Here is a 22,910-nt window from a genome sequence, read left to right as displayed (position 1 = left end):
GTGTGCACCCCACCTCCTCTCCCCAGTGTTTTCATCCTCAGGTTGAGCCTGGAGTCCGGGTTTCAGAAAAATTTGGATAACAAGGACATTTGTTACAGAAATAGGAGGCATCTACTCTATGCCATCAGCGTAAGCATACAAAAACTGTTAATTGATTTTTTTTTTCTTTTCTTAGACAGCTTGCAGTGTAGCTGGGGAGATAAAACATACCAGTCTCTATAAAGATTTAATTTATTTAAATCACATAAGATTATTCAAAGCCATAGGCATGATTACGTCTCTATAGAATCAAGAAGATTTTCTGCGTGGAGAATATCTCGTGGAGATTTGAAATGTGTTACCTCTCCTGAGCAGCCAGGATTAACTCCGCTTAGGAGGATGTTTTGGATAAGGGTCAGGCTGGCGTCCTTCTTTCTTGCCTCCATGGGTTGCCACCTTCTGCTATGTCAGGGGGGTCGCTTGCTTAAGACGTTGTAAGGAGCACCCCAAATGCCAGGCTTCCCGCCATAGCTGGCCTGCTGCAGGGCTCACCAGCCTTGCACTGAGGTCAGCACCTCAGTCACTCTCCATTTTGTCCTTTCCCCATGAAATCGTGGCTTTTAATGTAGGCCAAATGCTGTGACACCAATATCAAGTCACAAAAGCAGCTCGTCTGTCGCCTGTTGAAGCTGAGAGGCAGTGGTGGGGCTGGGGTCAGAGGGGAGGGTGGGCTCCTGGGCGTTGCCCGTGGGCCGCACTCCTCTGCCTCCACTCACAATGGCTCGTGTGACCAGACGGGTTTTCTCTTCTGGAGGAAGGCTGTGATGCCCTCCTGCCCGTCCCGCAGGGCCAGGTTGTCCACCATGGCCTGGGAGGTGAGGTAGTAAGCCGTCCCCAGGTCCTGGGGCAGCTGCTTGTAGAAGATGGCTTTGCCCAGGGACACCACCGGGCGGCTCAGTGACGCAATCTTCCTCGCTATCCGCATGGTCTCCTCCTGCAGCTCCGTCTCTGGCACCACCTTGCTAAGCAGCCCGTGGAGCAGGGCCTCCTGGGCAGAAATGGGCTCGCCAGTAAAGAGCATCTCCAAGGCCACCTACGGGGAGACACGAGAGGTCACTGAGGTGCTCTCCTGTGACCCGACCCCGCCACCTGAGTCCCACCTCGGCTCAATGACCTGCTTCCTCAAATACCATGTCATCCGCCAGCCCTGACATCTTCAGTGCCCTAACTCCTGCCCGGGAGGAGAGCGGATCTTTCCAAGAGTGAAGAAACCACTCCAGGCCCAGGGGAGCAGTGGCTGTCCCGTGTTCTCTTGCTCCTGCACGGATCTGGTCACTGAGCCCTGCCACGGCTGGGGATTTCGTCTACCTCTTTTGAGGGCCAAGCACAGGACGGCAGCCACATCAGATGGGATGCCCCACAGACACTGCAGCGTGGGGGTGGGGTGGGGGTGGGGGTGGGGGTTCCAGTACCTCTCGGAACCCACTGGGGCCACTTCCCACAATAAGCAGTCATGGGGCTGCCACCTCGGCCTGAATGGAAAGAGCAGACCCAGCCTCCTGAAGAAGCAAGGATTTACAATGTCTTCAGGGACCAGACGTAGAGCCCAGCATGGTTTTAACTCACCAATCGGTAAGATGTGGCAGGGAGAGGATGCCCTTTCCCCTCCTACTACCCTCCCCTGAGGTTCCAGGGCTGGTGAAGAGCGAGGGGCCCCAGCTCCCTCCCTCCCCACCGTGTCCTCTGCTCCACAACCGCTGTGTGCTGCACCAACCAATTCTGTCGCGCGCGCTACCAAGCCTGGCTCCTCTAAAGTCAAACTTACAATGGAAAAGAGGGGTCCCCAGGTGCACAAGGACACACAGGCAGGGGGCCTTCCCTCCCCCACCCCTCACTCAGGCTCTCACAATCCTGGTGGCATCCCTGATGTTCCTCAAACACGCCTGTGCACCGTCACCTTAGGGTCCTCGGACTCGCTGGTCCCTCTACCTGGGGTGAATTTTCCCTGGGTGTCATCCTGGCACATGCCCTCATCGCAGGCCTCTGGTCCTGCGTCCCCTATCACTGAGGTCTTCCATGGCTGCCCTGCTCCAAGTGTAAAACAAACCCTGATGCGACCCCTGTCTGGCTACATTTTAAATGTTTTGTGCTTCTCTCCATTTAACACCCTATATATTTCATGTTTGTTTATAGTGTATGTCCTTTGTAGCATGTAAACTCCAGTAGGACAGGATTTTTTTTTTTTTCCAAGATGGGGTCTCACTATATTACACAGGCTGGTCTTGAACTCCTGGGCACAAGTGACCCTCCCGCCTTGGCCTCTCAAAGTGCTAGGATTACAGGCGTGAGCCACCATGCCTGGACATTTTTTTTTAGTCTTCTGCTGATTTCTGTATCTCCAGCACTGGAAGACTGTCTTGCACATAGCAAGCAACCTATCAAATATTTATGAGGGAAGGAAGGAGAGAGGGAGGAAGACAGGAAGGCAGGCAGGAAAATAGAGTGCAGCACAAGTGGCAGACTGGTTCCTTTGAGACAAGGGCAAGGAGGTGATATAGCTTCCAGCTGGCTCTGGCTCTTGCTCTTGGGACCTGGCCTCCATGCTGTGAGGAAGCCCAAGCCACACTGAGAGGCCGGGTGCAGTGTGCCACCAACCACCCTTGTGGGGGCCCAGCTCAGAGGTAGCATCCACAGCCAGACACGTGAGCAAGCAGCCTTCAGATGAATCCCCAGCTGAGGCTGCCGACCCTCTGGAGCAGAGAGAAGCCTTCCTCGCTAAGCCCTGTCCAAATTGCAAATTCTGTTGTCTTGAGCTACCATACTGTGGGTGGCCTGTTGCCTGGTAATAGATAGCTGGACTAGCCGGAGACACACACAGGGGAGGCATCAGTATGTAGAGTGGGGTTTTTCAACCCTGGTGATACTGACATTTGGATAACTTTTGCAGGGAGGGTGGGGGGCTGTCCTGTGCATTGCAGGACGTTCTGCAGCATCCTTGACCTCCACTCTCTAGTTATCAGTAGTACCCACCCCCCACCAAGCTGTGACAATCAAGAATGTCTCCAGGTATCGCCACATATCCCCGGGCCAATACTGCTCCCAGTTTAGAACCATGGGTCTAGAAGGTTTTTAAGCCACAGGACTAGATTGGATCCCCCAGAATTGAACTTGGATAGAGAGACCAGAAGCCTGGCCCAAGGCCCCTCCTGCCACCGTGGGTGGAGATGGAGCCCACACACACTGGGCTGGCAGCCAGGGACGGGTGATGCAGGGCCTCCTTTTCTCCTCTGTAAAGTTAAAGGCATGGACTAAATCGCCACCTCTGTTTTGGAACTGTACTGATTTTACGTTGGAGGGAGCAGGAACGTGACAGCCATGGGGGTTCCAGGGCAGACCATTTTTAGTTGACCAGGAAGAGCACTTCATGCCAAAGCGTGTCTGAAGCCCTGGTTGAACCAGGAGCTAAAAAGCGGATCCTGTTGTGAACAGCTGTGAAATAGGACCCTGCTGAAGACACCTAGCAGGTCACAGCATGGGGCCAGGACAGCGCTCCGCTCCATCTCTGCCCCTGAACTGCATGTCAGCTGGGATCAGAAGCCAAGGTGGACACCATGTCACGGATCCTCCCAGCCACTTACCCTGCACTGACACAGGCGGCTCTTGGGGAACTCACAGGGACCAAATGTCAGGAAGTGGCCAAGCCTGAAAAACTGATGCAACATGAAAAAACAATGAAAGCCACCCAAGTCAACCTTATCGATCCCTTTGTCACCTGCAATGATCAAGTCCTAGATGACTTTCAGAGTCGTTAAGAATGGAGTCAGAGCTGGAAGGAGGAAAGAGTAAATCCAAAGTAGTAAGTGTTCCTTCCTGGCCGGCTCAGCAGATTGGCAAGTATTCATCCCAGGTGAGAGGCTTGTGGCCTGGGCTGGCAGTGTGTAGCTGCAGAACTGCACAGAATTCCAAACGCCCCAGATGTTTTGGGGCCGAGTCCTTTGGAGTCCAAGCTTCACAGGCGGGGCCTGGTCCCAGGCCTGCTGGGCACTGGTCCTCCTGGGACCTCTGAGCAAGCCATTTCTCACCTCTCACTTCCACAGCCAGCACACTTGGGTACAAATGACCATCACCAAGGGACACAGTGAAGAAGCCACTAACTAATGACAGCAGGGCACACTGTCACATCAAGTACAATGGAAAGGCTGGGGGAAAAATGGTCCATCTGAGCCAGATATAAATCAGGGAAGTCACTATGAAGATTTTGCTTGCAGAAGAAAAGCTCAGGGACCTGGTTTGAGCTCAAGGGACCTGGCTGAGCCAGATGTACCTGAGTTCCAACCCCAGCTCTGCCACTTACTAACCACAAGACCTTCAACTAACGCCTTGGAGTTTGTTTCATCTGGAAAACAAAAATGAGCGCCTCCTGCAGTATTGCAAGGATTAGAGATAGCAGGTGCAAGGCTCGTATAATAACAGTCCTGGGCACTCAGTAGGCACCCAGTGAATGCAACATCTATTTTTTTAACACAACTAGGCCAACTGCAGCTGGTCCATGATCTCTAATGCTGGCTTTTAAATGGTTACCCCAGCCTTGGAATGGGGGTGATTATTTAAAGCAGAGGGGTCTTCTGGATCTCATAGGCCACCCAAGTGGCAAGAACCGTGTGCTACAGCCCACAAGGGACTCTCTCCACGTCATGCCCCTTTGCATGGGCACGGTGTCTTAGTCCATTCAGCCTGCTGGAACACAGCACCACACGGCCTGGTGGCTTATAAACAACAGACATTTATATCTCACAGTTCCGGAGGCTGGAGAGTCCAAGGTGAGGGTGCTGGCACTCAGCGACTGGTGAGGACCTGCTTCCTGGTTCGTAAACGGGGCCTTCTAGCTGTGTCCTCACATGGAGAAAAAGGGGGTAAGGCAGCTCTCTGGGGCTGATTTTTTTTTTTTTTAGAGATGGAGTTTTGCTCTTGTTGCCCAGGCTGGAGTGCAATGGCACGACCTTGGCTCACTGCAACCTCCGCCTCCAGGGTTCAAGTGATTCTCCTGCCTCAGCCTCCCGAGTAGCTGGGATTACGGGCATGTGTCACCATACTCAGCTAATTTTTGTATTTTTAGTAGAGATGAGGTTTCGCCATGTTGGCCAGGTTGGTCTCGAACTCCTGATCTCAGGTGATCCACCCGCCTCGGCCTCCCACAGTGCTGGGATTACAGGCGTGAGACACCACACCCAGCCTGGGGCTGTTTTCATAAAGTCCCATTCACAAGGGCTCCATATTTATGATCTCATCACCCCCAAAGGCCCCACCTTCCAACACCATCACCTTGGGAATGAGGATTCAACACAGGAATTTGGGGAGGACACAGCATTGAGACCATAGCACATGGCATCTGTCTCCCAGGGAGCACCAGCAGCAGGGTGAGGAGCTGCAGGAGGAGCACTATGGAAACAGTCAGGCCTGAACAGAACCCATGGGATACTTGTGCACACACACACATGCATTCGCACTGGCACCATGGCACCAGCAGGGTCTGTCCCTGGGGCTGCCACATGGCCAGGCTCTGAGGGAAGCACACTGGAGTGAGGGTCATGGGTCCCATCTCACTGGCCGGACACAGGACACGAGGCCCTGAAACTCCCAGACCCTCTTGCAAACTGGGTGTGGAACTGTGCGTCCTCTAAAACTGCACTCCCAACCTCTGGCCACACAAATCACTGCTAAAACGCAGCCCATCTGGGGCAGGCTGGAGACCCAGCCTTTCTCCCAGGCTCTTTAACATCTGCACCAGTTTGAGCAGCGGGCTTTAACCATCTTTCCAGCTTGGAAACCCCACTCTGTTCTCATTAGCTGATTAGGAAATCAGAGTCTGCCTGCCTCAGGAAAATGACTGTTCTGGGAGGAAGGGCTTCTCATTTCCCACGTGCTCTCCAGTGAGGCCGGCTGCTTGAGGCACTGGCTCAGGGTCTGAGCAAGGCCAGCTCTGCCTGGGAACGGAGCAGCTGCGCCAGGCAGGGTGTTTTATAGGGTGCCGGGAAGATGCATTATTTAGATCGTGCCCAAGGAGAGAAGCTCTTTACAAATGGGGAATATTATTCATGTCCAGGCTTGGTCTGATTTGAACAGACAGGCTTGATTCCATGGTTTCTGCCCGTCTCCAGCACAGCCAAGCAGGTCCCTGTGGCGGCCAGGAGAGGGCACTAGTGACCCACACATGTTGTCTTATCCAGTGTGAGACAGGCCCAACTTCCTGCCCAGGCCAGTTTGCAAAGTACCTGCTAGCTTCCCTGTGGGTGTATGAGGGACACGCACCCACCCCCCAAAGTACTCGGTGGGCCTGTGCATGGATGTCCGTGGATGGGTTCACATGCGCACATCAGCAAAGACAACGGGCGGGTGGTTTGGGTCAGGTTTATTAGATTGTTATGAATCCCAGTTTTTCCTCCTAAAGCATGCCCACACAATTAGATCTGCAAATCCAGAAACCTAACAAAGGCCTTAAGTTCCAAAAGACTGTTTCTTCCTACAAAATTCCCTTTATCAGTACTGTGATTTCTGCTTTTCAGTGTTGACCCCAAGCCACGTTCCTGAGTCATGGCTCTGAGTGGCCCAGCATTAATGAGCCCAGCGTGCAAGGACTTGTTGACAGAACTCTGAACCGCTTTCAGGCAGCTGATTAGAAAAAACTGGCGAGTCTCCAGTTGAGTGATTTAGAGGCCTTCTGGGGGTCAGAACATGAGAACAGAGACCAGGAACCTGAGTAGGGCTGTCCGGAGATTTTTTGCCCCATTTTCTGAGAAGGTCTGTCCTTGGGAGGTAAAAGCTACTTTGGTTCATCCAACTGGGTGATTATGAAATGGGGTTTCTGAAGACTGGGCTTCCTTGGAACTTAAGGCCTGTTTTTGTCATATTTTCCCCTTTTTCTTCTCAAAAACTTTAAATTTTATCAATTTAAAACTTGATAAATATGGTCTAGCGTTGTTTCTAGGAATCAAATCTAATAAGCCTTGATTTCAAAAGTTTAAGAGAGAATGGGTTCTTAGCCAGATAGTAGGGCTGACTTCAAGGTTTCAAGTGCTTTACTGTGGAACCTTCCAGCACATCAGGTGTTGAAGAGGACAAGCAGCTGTCAGCACAGCTGTCTTTTATTAGACAAAGGCCTTGTGATTTGATTTGTACAGTTATAAGATAGTTTATGAATAAACTCTGACAATCAATTTGTAATACACAAAGTAGAGTCTTAAGAAATATTTACTGAATGGGCCAGGTGTGGTGGCTCACGCCTGTAATCCCAGCATTTTGGGAGTCCGAGGGGGACGGACTACTTGAGGTCAGGAGTTTGAGGCCAGCCTGACCAACATGGTGAAACTCCATCTCTACTAAAAATACAAAATTAGCCGGGTATGGTGGCACGTGCCTGTAATCCCAGTTACTACGGAGGCTGAGGCAGGAGAATCCCTTGAACATTGCAGTGAGCTAAGATAGCGCCACTGTACTCCAGCCTGGATGACAGAGAGAGACTCCGTTTCAAAAAAAAAAAAAAAAAATTTACTGAATGAGTTTAAGGTAAGTGTCTATCTTGACAGAATCGAAAACATCCTCTTAGTCTGAAGACACTTTAGCCAGCCGTCACCTACTGTAGTGCGGAGCCCACTTCCAGCCCACCGTCCTAAGTGTGTGTGTTCGCAGGTATCTGTCTTCAGAATTTCCCCACAAACACACATTTCTGCAAAAACTAACAAAGGGGCACTGCAAAAGAAAGGAATACTTCCCTAAACTTCTTGGTCCTACTACTGGATTTCCCTTGGATCTTATTTCTCTTGCGTCTTAGGCATGTGAGCAATTGCTGATTTTCACAGTTGATGCTAAAGTAGATCATATACGTTAGAAAGCAATTTAGCTTCTTTACTTGGTGTGGTCTAAGACTCTGCCCCCTTTTTACAGATTTCCAATTAAGAACAAGGATGCACTGTTTCTGCAACAAGAACACTGTTGGTTTACACTTAAGGGAGGTTTAGGAAATATTATTTTATGATGTTATAGGAAGGAAGAAAGCTTTGTGACGGAAACAGACTTCACTGTAGTTAACAAAACCACTTTGCAACACGGCTCCTTCTTGGGCAGATTCAACATACCACACACAGGAGATTCATGTTCCTGAAATGCAACCGTTGTAAACCCAACACACTCCAGAAATCACCTACTCTAAATCCGTTCTGGAACAAGACAGACTGTTGACGAAGAGTGAGCCAGCGACACTACTATCCTAGGCTCTTGATACTGGCATTATGTCAGCACGCTATTCTATCTCATGGGCAACCATTCAGTGCAACAAAACTGAGTCTCAATTGCATTTCAAATAAGATTACAAAATATGTGCCATTAGGAAGACAAACAAAACTAATCGGCAAACCTACCCAGTGGTACTGAGGGTACGCATGATGGAAATGCAGTGATTTCACAAATTGACGCCTGGCGTCAGAAGCTACAGAGGAACAGGCAGGCGGTCGGCTCTTTCCTCCCTGCCATTAGAGGGAACATCATGGCCCATCTAGCCAGAGGCATTCTGGGCAGAACGTCCTGATATGAAAGGCACTTTTAACAAGCGGATCTTGAATCATCGCATGCATTGGAGGAGGAACTCCAGAGAAGGCTGGGAGGCAGAGGTGGGTGGGGGGAGTTAAATTACCTTTCTAGGCACTGCTCTTGCCAAGGCAACCCCAGGGGTAGAACAGAAGAGCCCGACGTTCACCCCAGGAGTGGCAAAAGAGGACTTGTCACTCGCCACGGCAATGTCGCAGCTGGCAACCAGTTGACAGCCGGCAGCCGTGGCCAGGCCATTGACCATGGCAATGACGGGGACGGGGTGGTTCCGGATGAGCATCATGACCTGCGGGACAAACACACCCACTTCATTTCCACCCAGACGGAGGCACGACATTAATGCCTATTGCTTTTTTTTTTTTTTTTTGGACAGAGTCTCACTCTGTTGCCCAGGATGGAGTGCAGTGGCAAGATCTTGGCTCACTGCAACCTCTTCCTCCTGGGTTCAATCAATCCTCCTGCCTCAGCCTCCTGAGTAGCTGGGACTACAGGCATGGGCTACCATGCCCGGCTAAATTTTTTTTGGTATTCTTAGTAAAGATGGGGTTTTACCATGTTGGCCAGGCTGGCCTGGAATTCTGACCTCAAATGATCCACCCACCTTGGTCTCCCAAAGTGCTCAGATTACAGGCGTGAGCCACCACGCCCAGCCAACGTCTATCATTTTATATGACTTTCCTGTTTCCAGAGCACTTTTCATATGCTTGAGTTTATCCGACTCTATGGAAGAAGGGTGAAAAAAGGCACAGAAAGCACTAACTCCTATTAAATATCTACTCTGAACCAGGCAGTGTAATTTGGTCTTTCTGAGAGCCCCATGGGGACAGAGCCCTATCGTACAACAAGGACACTAAGCTTGGTGGGGGCTGCCGCAGGGGGTGGCCCCAAGCTCAGCTCTTGAGTAGTGACAGACCCCCGCCTGCCTTCCTGGCAAATGTGCTGAAGAATAGTGTGGATTTTTATCTCTGGGGAACAAATCAAACCCTTCACAAACAGTTCTGTTCTCACCGTGCCTGTGTGAAGCTCTTGTGTTAAAGGTCTGAAGCTGGTATTTGGTGCTTCCTTGAAAAATTGAGGTGGAAAAGGGCCTTGAAGGCAGTTTGCTTAATAATTACTTCTCCAATTACCACCATGAGGATGCTCTCAATTCTAGTAAAATGGGGGCGGGGGGACTCTGCTGTCATCAAAGTAAACAAAATTCCTAAAATAGAGCCCTTGGCACAGAGAGGAGACACAAAAATGTGCTAATGTGACCCCTCCAACCAATACACTTCCAGAACTTTAACTTATTTTTGCAGCTTATGTTTTCATGCCGCAGAGTGTGTTGCTATGGTAACTTCAATTTCTAAACTGCTGCTCTTTGAACCTTGGCAGGGAGAGAGGATGGGAATGAAATTTGGGTTACTTTCCCCAAGGCAGGTATTCAAAGACAAACGACCTTCATTGATTTGAAGATTTTGTCTAAGAAGCTTATCTTTTATATCCATAAACATTTGATATTCATTAGCTTTCTTCTAAAATAACCAATTATATATTTAAGGCTATGGTATCATATCCCATAGTAGTGCTTTTTGACTTTTTTGGGGGGAGGTCTCCTTTTGAGAACCTGATAAACGCTAATGACATTTATCTTCCCTAGGATAAATGAGGAAATACATCCTCCTCAGAAGAACACAGGTGGGTGGATCACCTGAGGTCAGGAGTTTGAGACCAGCCTGGCCAACATCATGAAACCCTGTCTCTACTGAAAAAAAAATACAAAAATTAGCTGGATGTGGTGGCGCGTGCCTGTAATCCCAGCCTACTTGGGAGGCTGAGGCAGGAGAATTGCTTGAACTTGGGAAGTGGAGGTTGCAGTGAGCTGAGATCGCGCCATTGCACTCTAGCCTGGGTGACACAGTGAGACTCTGTCTCAAATAAAAATAAAAATAAAAAAAAAGAAGAATGCACAGATAAGTAAACACCTGTACACAACACTGTTCATGGATTTAGGGGGTTCATGCACTGTAAGGCGAGGCTGGGGATGGGCTAGTGAGAGCGCTCATTACCAGTGAACTGGAATGAATAACAAGGGGAAGAAATCCCAAGAACTTCTAAAGTCTTGCTGCAAAGAAAGAAAACATTTTGTTTTCGTTCTGAGTGTTGTTGCACCACCCAAGGAACTGAAGTTACTAATGAAAAGCCAGTTGACTGGGATTAGAGTTGAACAGTCTACCTGTCCTGTCCATCATCTGTGAATGGCTAGGATTTCATAAAACTTGGCAGAAAAATAGGTAATATGTATATATTGAGCATTAAAAAAGCATACAATTACTAATATTATTTTTTTGAAACAGAGACTGCTCTGTCACCCAAGCTGGAGTGCAGTGGCACAATCTTGGCTCACTGCAACCTCCGCCTCCTGGGTTCAAGTGACTCTCCTGCCTCAGCCTCCCGAGTACCTGGGATTACAAGTGTGCACCACCATACCTGGCTAACTTTTTTGTATTTTTAGTAGAGACAGAGTTTCACCATGTTGGCCAGGTTGGTCTCAAACTCCTGACATCAAGTGATCCGCTCATCTCGGCCTCCCAAAGTGCTGGGATTACAGATGTGAGCCACTGTGTCCGGCCTAAAAATGCATACATTCACCTTTGATCTAGGAATTCTACTTCTAAGAAATAATGTGAAACAGGTAAAAAGCTCTATGCCAAAGATGCTCACCAAATCATTATTTTATAATAGTAAAAAACTATAAATATTATAAATATACAAAATAAATAAATGGCAATGGAAACTAAACTACATCCATTGACTAGGATGCTGTATTCTCACTGAAATGAAAATTTCCAAGAGAAACACCAGCATGGCAGTCTGGAGCTTATGCAGTGGTCTGAAACCAGGCTGCCAGGGTTTGACGCCCAGTCTGTCACTTACTCTGCCTAATCCTGGACAAGTCATTTAACCCCTCAATTTTCACATCTGTAAAATGGACATGATAATAGCACCAACCTTATAGAACATGACAGTTATATAAATTAACATATCTAAAGTACTTAAAATATTATCTGGCATATAGTAAGCATTCAATACTATAATCATATTATGTAATTCTATACTGTAATCTCATCTATATATGATTATTTAGAAAAACAGGTTCACATGGAAAAATGATCTAAAAGGAAATACAGCAAAATATTAATCACGGTTCTCTCTGGGTGGTATGATTATGGTATGACATCGGTAATCTTTTACTGTTCTAGACTTTCAAAACTGTTTACAAGTACTCATTACTTTCATGATTAAGACTATTTTAGGCCGGGTGCTGTGGCTCACACCTGTAATCCCAGCACTTTGGGAGGCCAAGGTGGGCAGATCATTTGAGGTCAGAAGTTTGAGACCAGCCTGGCCAACATGGTACAACTCCGTTTCTACTAAAAAAAAAAAAAAAAAAAAAAAAAAAAAAAATTAGCCAGGCGTGGTGATGCACACCTGTAGTCCCAGCTACTCAGGAGGCTGAGGCAGAAGAATTGCTTGAACCCGGGAGGCAGAGGTTGCAGTGAGCCGAGATCATGCCACAGTAATCCAGCCTGCGCGACAGAGCGAGACCCTCTCTCAAGAAAAAAAAAAAAAGACTATTTAAAATATAAAGTTAGAGAGAAGTTCAGAAAAGACAAAGGGAATTTAAATAATCAACAAGCTAGAATAATCAAACACTTGATAGTCAAGAACTGATTATACCTATTTGAGCTTCCTGAATTAGGTACTGTTTTGGGTCTGCTGACTCCAAAATGTGACATAAATAGAACTCTGCCCTAACCTCATTTAATAGCATCGCTAAGGGTTTCACGTTATTTCCCCAAAGCAAGAAACCTTGTCCCATTGTCATTTGATTGACGGGGTATGAGAGCAAAGTGCAGAATCTTCTCCTGAACTAGAGTTTCCGTCTCCAAACTTCAACAGGATATAAGTAGACAGACAAGGAAGAAGTCTCTAATCTGAGTGCCATGGCAGGTCATTTTCACTCTTCCAGAGTCAAGTTCTTCTCATTCTCATTCTACTCATTCTTAATTTGCCCTAATCCTGGTTTGTATATAATTAACTATCATGCAGTACTTGTGGTCTGTAACAAATTGGTATAGTTTTTAGATGCTTAGCTAGTTCAGATACCTCTATCCTCCTTTCTAAAATCAAATTTTCTCATGCATGAACTGAACAATGAAATATCTAGCTCATTCTGTTCCAATCTGCCTGTTGATTTCACTTGGAAATGGAAATCTTGCACAAGTTCATGGCACTCATATTTATCCAAGACAATGTTATTTTCTTAGAAATGGTTTAAAGATATCAATACACTTTCAGTCCTATTTTACTACTTTGGGGTAGGCCCTGTTTATGCACTGAGTTTTTTTCAGGGAGTCAGAGGCTTCCAAGGGTTAGGGGCGTCCAAGAAATCTGGGCTTTATCCTCTGAAGAAGGCCTGCTCCCCTGTGGCCCATGGCTATGCTGTTTAGATCCCAGTTCATGAAGTTACCAGAGCAGAGTGATAAAAGCAGACCCTTAGGGAGGATAAAAGGGCTTTACTGGTTCTCTTTGATGCTTTTCAACTTTAGCCAAACATACTGGGTATTGGTAGAAAAAAACTTTTAAAGCACCAAGGCTTGGCAAACCCAAGAGTGGAATGTTACATAAACATCATTAATGTAGGAAACAAAAGACCCAGGTCTCAGCTCTAACTTGCTCCCACTTCCCCATGAAGCTTCAAGTAAATTGCTTTTCCTGTTTAACCTTCCATGGAGTGAGAAAAATATAACCTGATCTCTTTATGGGTTTCTGGAAGGGCAAGGAAAACAAATGGGGATGTCTTAATCATCTTCCCATTCACATCCCTCTTGCTCACTTCTGTCTTGTATCATTAAATATCTGTGAAATCATTAATGACCAAATACATGAATGAATAAGTCAATGAATGAACAAAACAATCAGGTTAAACTATCTTAGAGGCAGGTTATGAAACCGTTTTATATGTGTTGTTTCCGAAATAGATTTTCAGTTTCAGTTTGGCAGAAAACAATTTTTTCTTATGCTTCCCTCAATGCCTTGCAGGTATTATAATAGGTGCTCAATAAATGGTCATTAGATGAACAATGTATTACTTAAAGCTGGATTCTCTATTCAATTTTTCATTACCCAAGGGGTTGATTTCATGCCTTTAAAAATCATCCAAAACTTTTTGTACCTCTTCTTCCTCTGTGGCTGTTGGTATTTTTCCTCCTTAATATGGTTAAAGAGGCAGAAAAGAAGCAATAATGAAGAGGTTAATTTTCCTACTTGGAGGTGGTGATTATAAAGGCTGGTTGAAAGAAGCATTTGAAAATAATTTTAAAAACCATTATTGTTATTCCATTTATTAATGTTCTTTCCCATTTAACATAGTTTAAAATTTTTTAAAATTATTATAATCTTAGATTCTTCTTCCCTAAAGACACACATTTTCACCTTTTCCTTCTTACTCCAAACTTCTATACCAAGACATACTCCCACAATGCTAGACATGGCAACTATGAGTACCATCCTATATTTCACTTTCTTTGGTACAAAACAAAATCAATAGCAAATTATGGTCACTTTTTAAAAGTCTAAACTAGGCCGTGCACGGTGGCTCATGCCTGTAATCCCAACACTTTGGAAGGTCGAGGCAGGAGGATCACCTGAGGTCAGGAGTTTGAGACCAGCCTGGCCTGGCCAACATGGTGAAACCCCATCTCTACTAAAAATACAAAAATTAGCCAGGTGTGGTGGCGCACGCCTGTAGTCCCAGCTACTCAAGAGGCTGAGGCAGGAGAATCGCTTGAACCCGGGAGGCAGAGGTTGCAGTGAGCCAAGATTGCATCACTGCACTCCAGCCTGGGCGACAGAGGGAGACTCTGTCTTAAAAAAAAAAAAAAAAAAAAAAGTCTAAACCAAATAATTGCTTGGATAAAGGATCTGATGACCAAACAGTTTCTAGTTGCTCTGGGTGGTTGGGTCTCATGGATAAAATCTTATCTGTAAGGTAGAAGGCGAACTCAACCTTTAATATAGTGATCATTTGCGGTTGGGTCTCATGGATAAAATCTTATCCGTAAGGTAGAAGGCGAACTCAACATTTAATATAGTGATCATTTGCAGGTTTGCACTGTTGACTGTCGTCCCGGCTTACCTTGGAACAGGTCTGAAATACTTCGGCATGGTAATCACGGCCTTGCTCCTCTGTCAGCTCCTTTAAATCATGCCCAGAAGAAAACACAGGCCCCTCAGCTGCAAATGTTTCCAATTGAGAAAAGAAAACAAAAAGATGTAAACACCCAGAGTTGGGCAGTTAGTTCCCTTCCTTGTCTACTGAATAACTTCAGCAAACTTTCACTTAGAGAAAGTTAATGGCCTAATTTTGAGAAGAATAATTCCAGTTTGCTTGAAAAGTTCCAGCCAGAATTTTGTGATGAAAAATGCAAGGTGAGGTGTTTTTTAGATGCCTCTGTGTCCTAAAATTCCTTCATGGAAAATGATAGAAATACACAATTACATAAGGAGAAGTTTCAGTTACCAAGGCAAAGGTATTTTATACAGAGCCTTTATTTGGGGACTTGCTCTGGCCTGAGTGTATTGAGTCACACAAGCTCATCAAAATCCCCCATGCCGAAGGCAGTGTCCATGTCATTTCATCTACAAGCAGTGGCCAGCCGTCATGGCTGAACTAGGAAGGTGAGGGTAGGAAGAGACCTCGGAAGCCTTCTGGTCTTCATTTTACAGATGAGGGATCATAAGATGTGGCTGCTATCACTGCTGTCATCAACAAGAAAATGTCATCCTACTGATGAGCTGATAACATTTTCTCATACTTCCCTTTTGTTGCTATTGTTGTTGTTTGAGACAGAGTCTTGCTCTGTTGCCCAGGCTGGAGTGCAGAGGCACGATCTCGGCTCACTGCAACCTCTGCGTCCCGGGTTCAAGCAATTCTTGTGCCTTAGCCTCCTGAGTAGCTGGGATTACAGGTGCCTGCCCCCATGCTCAGCTAATTTTTGTATTTTCAGTAGAGATGGGGTTTTGCCACGTTGGCCAGGCTGGTCTCGAACTCTTGGCCTCAAGTGATCTGCCCACCTTGGCCTCCCAAAGTGCTGGGATTACAGGCATGAGCAACCACACCTGGCTGTTGTAGTTATCTTGATTGATAGGCAATATTATTGTCTTTTTGTAAGTGAGGTAATTATGTAGTTAAGAAGCTATAGTGAGACCCTGTCTCTGCAAAATAAAACCTTAAAAATTAGCCAGGCACAGTGGTGGCAATGTTGCTTGAGGCTAGGAGTTCGAGACCAGCCTGGGCAACATAGCAAGATGCCATCTCCACAAAAAATAAAAACTTAGCTGAGTGTAGTGGCACACACCTACAGTCCCAGCTACTCAGGAGACTGAGGCGGGAGATGACTTGAGCCCAGAAGTTTGAGGCTGCAATGAGCTATAATCATGCCACTGCACTCCAGCCTGGGCAACAGGGCAAGACTATGTATCAAAAAAAAAAAAAAAAAGAAGACGTTAACTGCTTTTGCTGTATCCAGGTAACATCCCACATGGCTGCTGGAATGTACTAGTTCTAATTTCTTTTCTCTTCACCATATAAAACAGTTGAACACTTTTGATTAACCATGGATAAGATGGTAACATTCTGAGCTTCTGCCTCCAGAAACACTGATGCTTGATTTGCCAAACAAACATAGCATCACAAAGCATCATCATCATATTTTTTTGTGCATGCTTTAAAATGCTAATATTACTATTATTTATACCAGTCCCATCATCACAAGAAAAAATAATTCTGTAAAAATTCCTTTTGGAGCAAGCAAACAAATTAGCAGAATATGGCATCTTTTCCAGCACCATTAAAGGCACTGCAGACATCAGTTCAAAAGCTTGGTAAGAAAAGAAAAGTCAGACCAATCAAATGCCCCAAAGGATCAGTGGTTAAACCCATTTTATAAGGTCCATGAAGAAATTGATTCTCTGATTTTGAGGGGAAGACCAGTATAGCCAAGCACAGAAATGTTTTAGTATCTAACAGAAAGGAAAAGACATAGTTTCACTGAACAGTCAGTCACCTTTGTTATAAATTCTGCAGTTAATAGTGTTAGGACCAAATCACCAACTACACAGGTGTTTTCCATAATTAATGTTCTTGTAAAGGAGCTTCAAAACAATTCTCCAGTTAAATGAAGGGATGCCCCAGTTAACTAAAGACTCAGAAAGCTCTTCTGGGCACTGCAGAATACTAAGGACAGATGTCAGATACATACCCGAGATGATAATGACTTTCAGATCGTTGCTGTCAGCGTCATGAAGAATGTCACTTTGGAGAGACTTGAGCATTGCAAGTGACAACGCGTTCCTCTTCTTGGGATTGCTCAAGACAATGTTCCTGTGAAGAACATTTTACAATCACAGGGTCACACACCAGTCAAAACAAGTGAGGACCCCTGCGATTCCTGTCTAATTTAGGAGCTATTTTTAAAAGACAAGAAAGGAGAACTGCTGGGGCTTAGTGCCAATTTAGAGGGTCTGTCAACTCTCTGGAGTTACAGCCAAGTCAAAACAAGAAAAAGGCGACCTGAAATGCAGGCTGGGTTTCCTCCCTCTTCCCTTGATTTGTTTCTCTTTTTCTCCATGTTTGCTGTCAGAAACATGACTGCCACCTCCAAGGAGAGGGCAACGCACAGCGGTTCCAAAATCAACACCACCCAGAGAGGCAAGCTTAGCATGACAGCAGGTGCCGGAGAAATCTGACCAACGGTGGCTACCTTCCACTGCTTTCTTTCCATTGTTCCTTAGAAAAAAGTTAGAAAATGAGCCCAGAATGAAAATAACTCCCCAGATGTCAACTCACTGCAACGTCCACCTCCCGGGTTCAAGCGATTCTCCTGCTTCAGCCTCCCGAGTAGCTGGGACTACAGGCGCCCGCCACCACACTCGGCTAATTTTATATTTTTAGTAGAGATGGGGTTTCACCATGTTGGCTAGGCTGGTCTTGAACTCCTGACCTCAGGTGATCCGCTTGCCTCAGCCTCCCAAAGTGTTGGGACTATAGGCATGAGCCACCATGCCCGACCCAATTTTTTATATTTAATTTTTGTGGGTACATATAGTAGGTGTATATATATTTATGGGGCTCATGGGATGTTTTGATACAGGCAAGCAATGCGCAACAATCACATCATGGAAGATGGGGTATCCATCCCTTCAAGCATTTATCCTTTGTGGATAACAAGGGATAAATCAACAATCCAATGATACTCTTTTAGTTAGTTTCAAATGTACAATTAAATTATTATTGACTATAGTCACCCTGTTGTGCTATAGAATTCTCGGCCTTATTCATTCATTCTGTTTTTCTGTACCCGCTCCATCTTTTTTTTTTTTTTTCTGAGATGGAGTTTCACTCTTGTTGCCCAGGCTGGAGTGCATTGGCGTGATCTCAGTTCACTGCAACCTCTGCCTCCCGGGTTCAAGTGATTCTCTTGCCTCAGGCTCCCAAGTAGCTGGAATTGCAGGTGTGTGCCACCACACCCAGCTAATTTTTGTATTTTTAGTAGAGCTGAGGTTTCACCATGTTGGCCAGGCTGGTCTCGAATTCTTGACCACAGGTGATACACCCGCCTCGGCCTCCCAAAGTGCTGGGATTACAGACGTGAGCTACTGCACCTAGACCCATCTTTTCTTATAGTGGCATCCTGTAAGTTTACAAAACAATTCGTGCTGTCCGCAAATGGGATGATACATGAAGGAAAAAAGTACAAGCCACACAGCAAGAGGGCTCTTCTGGACATATCCTCTCACAAAAAGCTGGCGTCCAAAGGGCCTGCTCGCTCTTTTGAGGCATCCCACATGCTGAATAAAATAACCTGTATTATCATCTTGCTGCTTATACACAGAAATGTCTTATTTTTGGCTGTTACAAGAAATGGGCAAAGAGTCAAACACCAGACTGTTATTATATATTTTATATGTTTCCTATCAGTTTTCACCTACAGGTTTCCTACCTTCCTCAATCTTTTTTGAATCTGATATTCCTTCCGCAGTACAGCCAACTCGGATCCTCCATAAATAGTATTCTGTGTCATGGTTTTCCGGAAAACAAGTTTGATGACTGAATTGATTTCAATAAGAATAACTACTTTCTTTGGAATACAATTTCAAGGTTGCTGCAGTCTTCAGGTGGCTGTGCTATTCATCTTGTTGTTTCTTATGAACATCGTTCTCTCCTAAGTACAAAAATTACTTGCGCTGATTTGCTGATAGACTTCAAAACTTATATTTGGTGGGGGTGGTGGGAGAACTGCTTATAAACCTTTCCATCAAATAATGAGGGTGCTTCTTGTAGCAAATATAAAAAGCTGCCATTCCATTGGTGACATATGCTTAATCTTAATTCTAAAGTCTCAGGCAAAATTGTATAAAAAGATTCGAGCCCCAGAGGCCATCGTGCGCTATGGAATCTGTTCATGTGTCCTGTTAGCTGTTTGGCTCCCATACTGTGAGTGTTCTAAACCGCAGAGTCCACTCTCCAACCCAGAGGAACCAGGCTCAGCTCCTCCCGCCCCACCCAAGCTCTTCTCACCAACCATCTCCTAATTTCCAGATCCAAATCCACTGGCCATCTCGATCACTCCCTCCTTCTGGAGACAGATTTCTTCTCTCCTGGTTGTTTTGTACTTCTCTGGCCGGTCCTTCTTGACTTCTTTCGTGGGCTACTAGCCCTCTGTTAACCCCTGAATGCCAACCACCCTGAATTCTGTCCTCCACACTCTTCCCAGGCAACTTCACCGATGACCTTGATGTCAACAGCCGCCTCTGAGCTGAGCTCCAGGTGCACGCGTTCATCCTGATGTCTACTGGCCTTCTCCATCTAGGTGTCTTTGGGCATCCCCCCATTCTCAAACCTGCCCCTCTCCTCTCTTTCTTATCTGAGCAGTGCCACTCAGTTGCCTGAATGAGAGAAAAAGTCATGCTAGTTTTCTATCCCTTCCTAATTCAACTGGCATCAAAGCCTGTTAATAATACCTCCTAAAAAAATCTCTTCACTGAACCCTCCCAGTGGCCATCTTGGTTCAAAACATGCGATGCCTTGCACCGAGAGCTCCACCAATATCACCTAACCGAAGAGAAAACCTCTTCAAGAATGAGGTCACCACCAGAGCATGTGGTAAGTGTCAAGGTAAGAGATGGTCCCTATAAATGCTCCCATGAGCTGTCTGAAGATCATTATTGCAAACCACGAGAAGGTCCCTGAAGTGAGGGACTGTCATGTTCTCACACAGAGAAGACACTCAATATCTGTTGACCTAATGACAAAAAATAGCATTTCTATTTTTTCACAGGCAATTCCACCGAATGCAGTGGAATGACATCACATCCCGTTTTTTCGCCATCTCTTTTCAAACCAAGCGGTGAGTAGAAACAGAGTAGAAACCACTTTGGGGCAGAGGGACCTCTCTGAACCCTGGTGAGACCTACTGGCCGTGTGGCCCTGAACAGGCTGTCACCTCTCTGAACTTGCTTCCTCACTGTAAAGCGGGCATAAAATTATCCACCTTGCAGTCCACTGTTAAGTATTAGGGATCATGGATACAGGGAGCCCAGCACAGAGCTGGCCCTGGGTCCATGACAGCAGCGCTGCTGGGAGGAGAAGCATGGAAAAGGGACCCATGAAGAGTGGCGGGTCGCTCAAGTTCTTGCTCAAGTTCACCTGCTTAGTGCCCAACATAATGCTGCTTTAATGCTTGGTTAAGAAGTGTCCTTTCCTACTAAACAAACCCTAGCATTCATGTGGGAGTGTTTCAGTCACCACCTTTGCTGATTCATATTTAATTCTGGAGAACTCGACCAGCCTCCTTTCTGTCGTCTGGCCACCATGCCCAGAAGTCAGGCTTCCAACCAGATGTTACCAGATTTACAGAAGCGGAAACTTAGCAATGGGCAAGAAAGGCCCTGGCCTGGGCCCTGCTCTGGCCTGTGCTCCTGTAGTTGATGAGCAAGGGGTCCACAGGGACGGGAACCATCCCCTTTCCAAACCCTGGGGCCATTACTGAGACCCTGGAATTCCCTGCCCCTGCTGTGGGCACCCCAAGCCCACAGGTGGCCAAGAGCAGCTGTCTGTAGGGCATGAGGGCTGGAAGGGTGTCTGCAGATCTGTGCACCCAGCCCCTTGCAGAGCAGCAGAAAGGACGGGTGCAAAGGTGGGAAAGGATGAGAGGAGTGTGAGAAGAAAAGGAAAACGCTGAAGCCAGGGGCTGGCTCTCTACCCCTGCGGGGAACCACCTGGTCATCTGAGGACTATCAGTTCACACGCAGCCTTCTAGGTCTTCTTCGGAAGGTAAACATCTCAGGGTAGGAGAAGACGACGTTTTATTTAATAGCTTGATTTAGTACTGAAGCATGCTGAAACACGGTACGCAGGCCTCCCTTTGCACCCCTGCCCCGGCCAGGCAAGCACCCGGCTCAGGCCTGGAGGGGGCAGGGCCCTCCACCTTCATGACTCCATCGCCCAGATTCCAGTTGGCGTACAAGCACATTTTTAAGAGTTTTGGGCCTGTAGCCACAAGGGCAGCGCTCAGGAAGCTGTGTACTTTGTCCTATTTACTGTCCCGGCCCCCAGCCCCGCGCCTCTGTGTGAGGGCCAAGGAGCAGCTCGGCCGAGCTCACACTCCCCCTGGAGCCGGGTCTGGGGCCCAGAGCCCTCCTCCCCAGGCCTCTCCGCAGGCCCTGCGGCTGGAGGCCAAGTGACCCCGCAGGCTGCCCTGAGGGCTTTGGAGCCCCGGACAGTCCCCACCGACGGCCCTACAATCCCCCCCGCGCGTCTCGCTGCCAGGCCCGGGTCCGGGACACAGGGAGTTCCCTCCCCAGGGGCGTAAACGGGGCTCCGGCTCCCCGGGTCCTCGCCGGGTCAATGGCGGCGCCCTGACCCCGACTCGGCCCCAACGCGAGGAGCCCGCGCGGCCCGGGGCTGACCTTATGCCGTCCAGCTGCCGCGCGCTGGTGGGCCGCGGCTCCGGCTCCCGCCGCCCCGCCCCGGCCGGGTCCCGGCTGCAGAAGCGGGCGGGGAGCTGGGCCCAGGGGCCGCGCCGGAGACACATGGGCCCCCTTGCCCCGAAAGCCCGCAAGACGGCGACGGCGGCCATAGCATCCGGGATGGCCAGCCGCCGCAGGATCGCGCTGCCTGGGCCGGCCGCAGGTGCTGGGCGCTCGGAGGGCGCTGCTGTGAGCAGGGCCGGGACAGAACTCGATGGAACTCGACGGTGGCCGAGACCCGGACGGCACCGCCTGACAGGTCCAGGCTTCGCGAGGACGCCCTAGGCCAGGCCCAGTCCCTACTACGCCCCGCCCCGGCACGCCCCTCCCCTCCCCTCCCGCCCCGCCCCGCCCCGCCCCGCCCCGCCCCGCCCCTCCCCGCCCCGCCCCGCCCCTCCCGCCCCGCCCCGCCCCTCCCTCCCCGCCCCGCCCCTCCCGCCCCGCCCCGCCCCTCCCCTCCCGCCCCGCCCCTCCCCTCCCGCCCCGCCCCTCCCCTCCCCTCCCGCCCCGCCCCTCCCCTCCCGCCCCTCCCCTCCCCTCCCCTCCCGCCCCGCCCCTCCCCGCCCCGGCACGCCCCGCCCCCACGAGGCCCTCCCCCGGCTCGCCGCGCCCCGCATGGTGAAAGGCGCGCATTGAAAACCCGCAGGCCGGCTCCAGGGATTGTTTGACAAGGCCTGTGGGAAAGTTTAAGCGAGGGGAGGAGTAGGATGATTTCTTTTTGCACCAACACCAGGAATGTGGCGTTTGCCTGCATTAGGAAAACGAGCATCAGGAGTGAGTGGCGCTGCACTGTTAACAACCGCTCCCCTACCTGCCTGGGAAACGCCCCGAGCCTGAAGGGCGAGCACATGAGGGGGCCTGGCTGCGCGGACGTTGACTTTTTAATGCTTTGTGACTTCTCATCCAGACGCTGGGGGTCCACACTTTAAGTTTCTGCCTCCAGGTATCTGGAAATGGAAAGTGAGTTCATAAACAAAGTTAAATTTCTAGAACACCTGAGCTTGACCTCGCAGTCATGCCAAGTGCCACCGACGAGGCCGAGCGCGGGGGAACACGGGGGTCGCAGAGCCTGATAAAAGTGACAGCCCCCAGGGCTTAGGGTCACTGCTGGTCTCTTACTAAGATGACTTTCGCTGGCTGGGAGGAGATGAGGAGGCCCCACTCCACAAGGGAGCTGGCGCAAGAGCGAACTGATACGGGGGTTTCGGGAAGACCAAGGAGCTACGAGAGCACTCCGAGCCTGGACTGCGCAGATG

General features: G+C 48.3%; 1 protein-coding gene across 1 annotated transcript; it reads right to left on the bottom strand.

The window, feature by feature from the left end:
* Nucleotides 1–212: 212 nt before the first annotated feature.
* On the bottom strand, nt 213–21,960 carry ECHDC3 (enoyl-CoA hydratase domain containing 3). The gene is made up of 5 exons (XM_054436335.2): nt 21,595–21,960; nt 16,887–17,008; nt 14,762–14,859; nt 8,666–8,866; nt 213–1,072 (listed from the first exon to the last, which is right to left on the bottom strand). The coding sequence occupies exons 1-5, from the start codon at nt 21,762–21,764 to the stop codon at nt 752–754; spliced, it is 912 nt and encodes a 303-aa protein (XP_054292310.1). The 5' UTR covers nt 21,765–21,960; the 3' UTR covers nt 213–751.
* Nucleotides 21,961–22,910: the final 950 nt, after the last annotated feature.

This window comes from Pongo pygmaeus, chromosome 8 (assembly GCF_028885625.2).
Source record: "Pongo pygmaeus isolate AG05252 chromosome 8, NHGRI_mPonPyg2-v2.0_pri, whole genome shotgun sequence".
Classification (NCBI taxonomy): domain Eukaryota; kingdom Metazoa; phylum Chordata; class Mammalia; order Primates; family Hominidae; genus Pongo; species Pongo pygmaeus.
Note: the sequence above shows the minus strand (reverse complement) of the source record. Positions and strands in the feature narration are given on the sequence as shown.

What these genes read in the sequence shown, in the direction of transcription:
- ECHDC3 (XM_054436335.2), bottom strand. Translation starts at nt 21,764, where the DNA reads ATGGCCGCCGTCGCCGTCTTGCGGGCTTTCGGGGCAAGGGGGCCCATG. An exon ending in CGGCAGCTGGACGGCATAAG is followed by an intron (nt 17,009 to 21,594) that starts GTCAGCCCCGGG and finishes TGTTCTTCACAG; the next exon opens with GAACATTGTCTTGAGCAATC. An exon ending in TATTTCAGACCTGTTCCAAG is followed by an intron (nt 8,867 to 14,761) that starts GTAAGCCGGGAC and finishes TTTGTCCCGCAG; the next exon opens with GTCATGATGCTCATCCGGAA.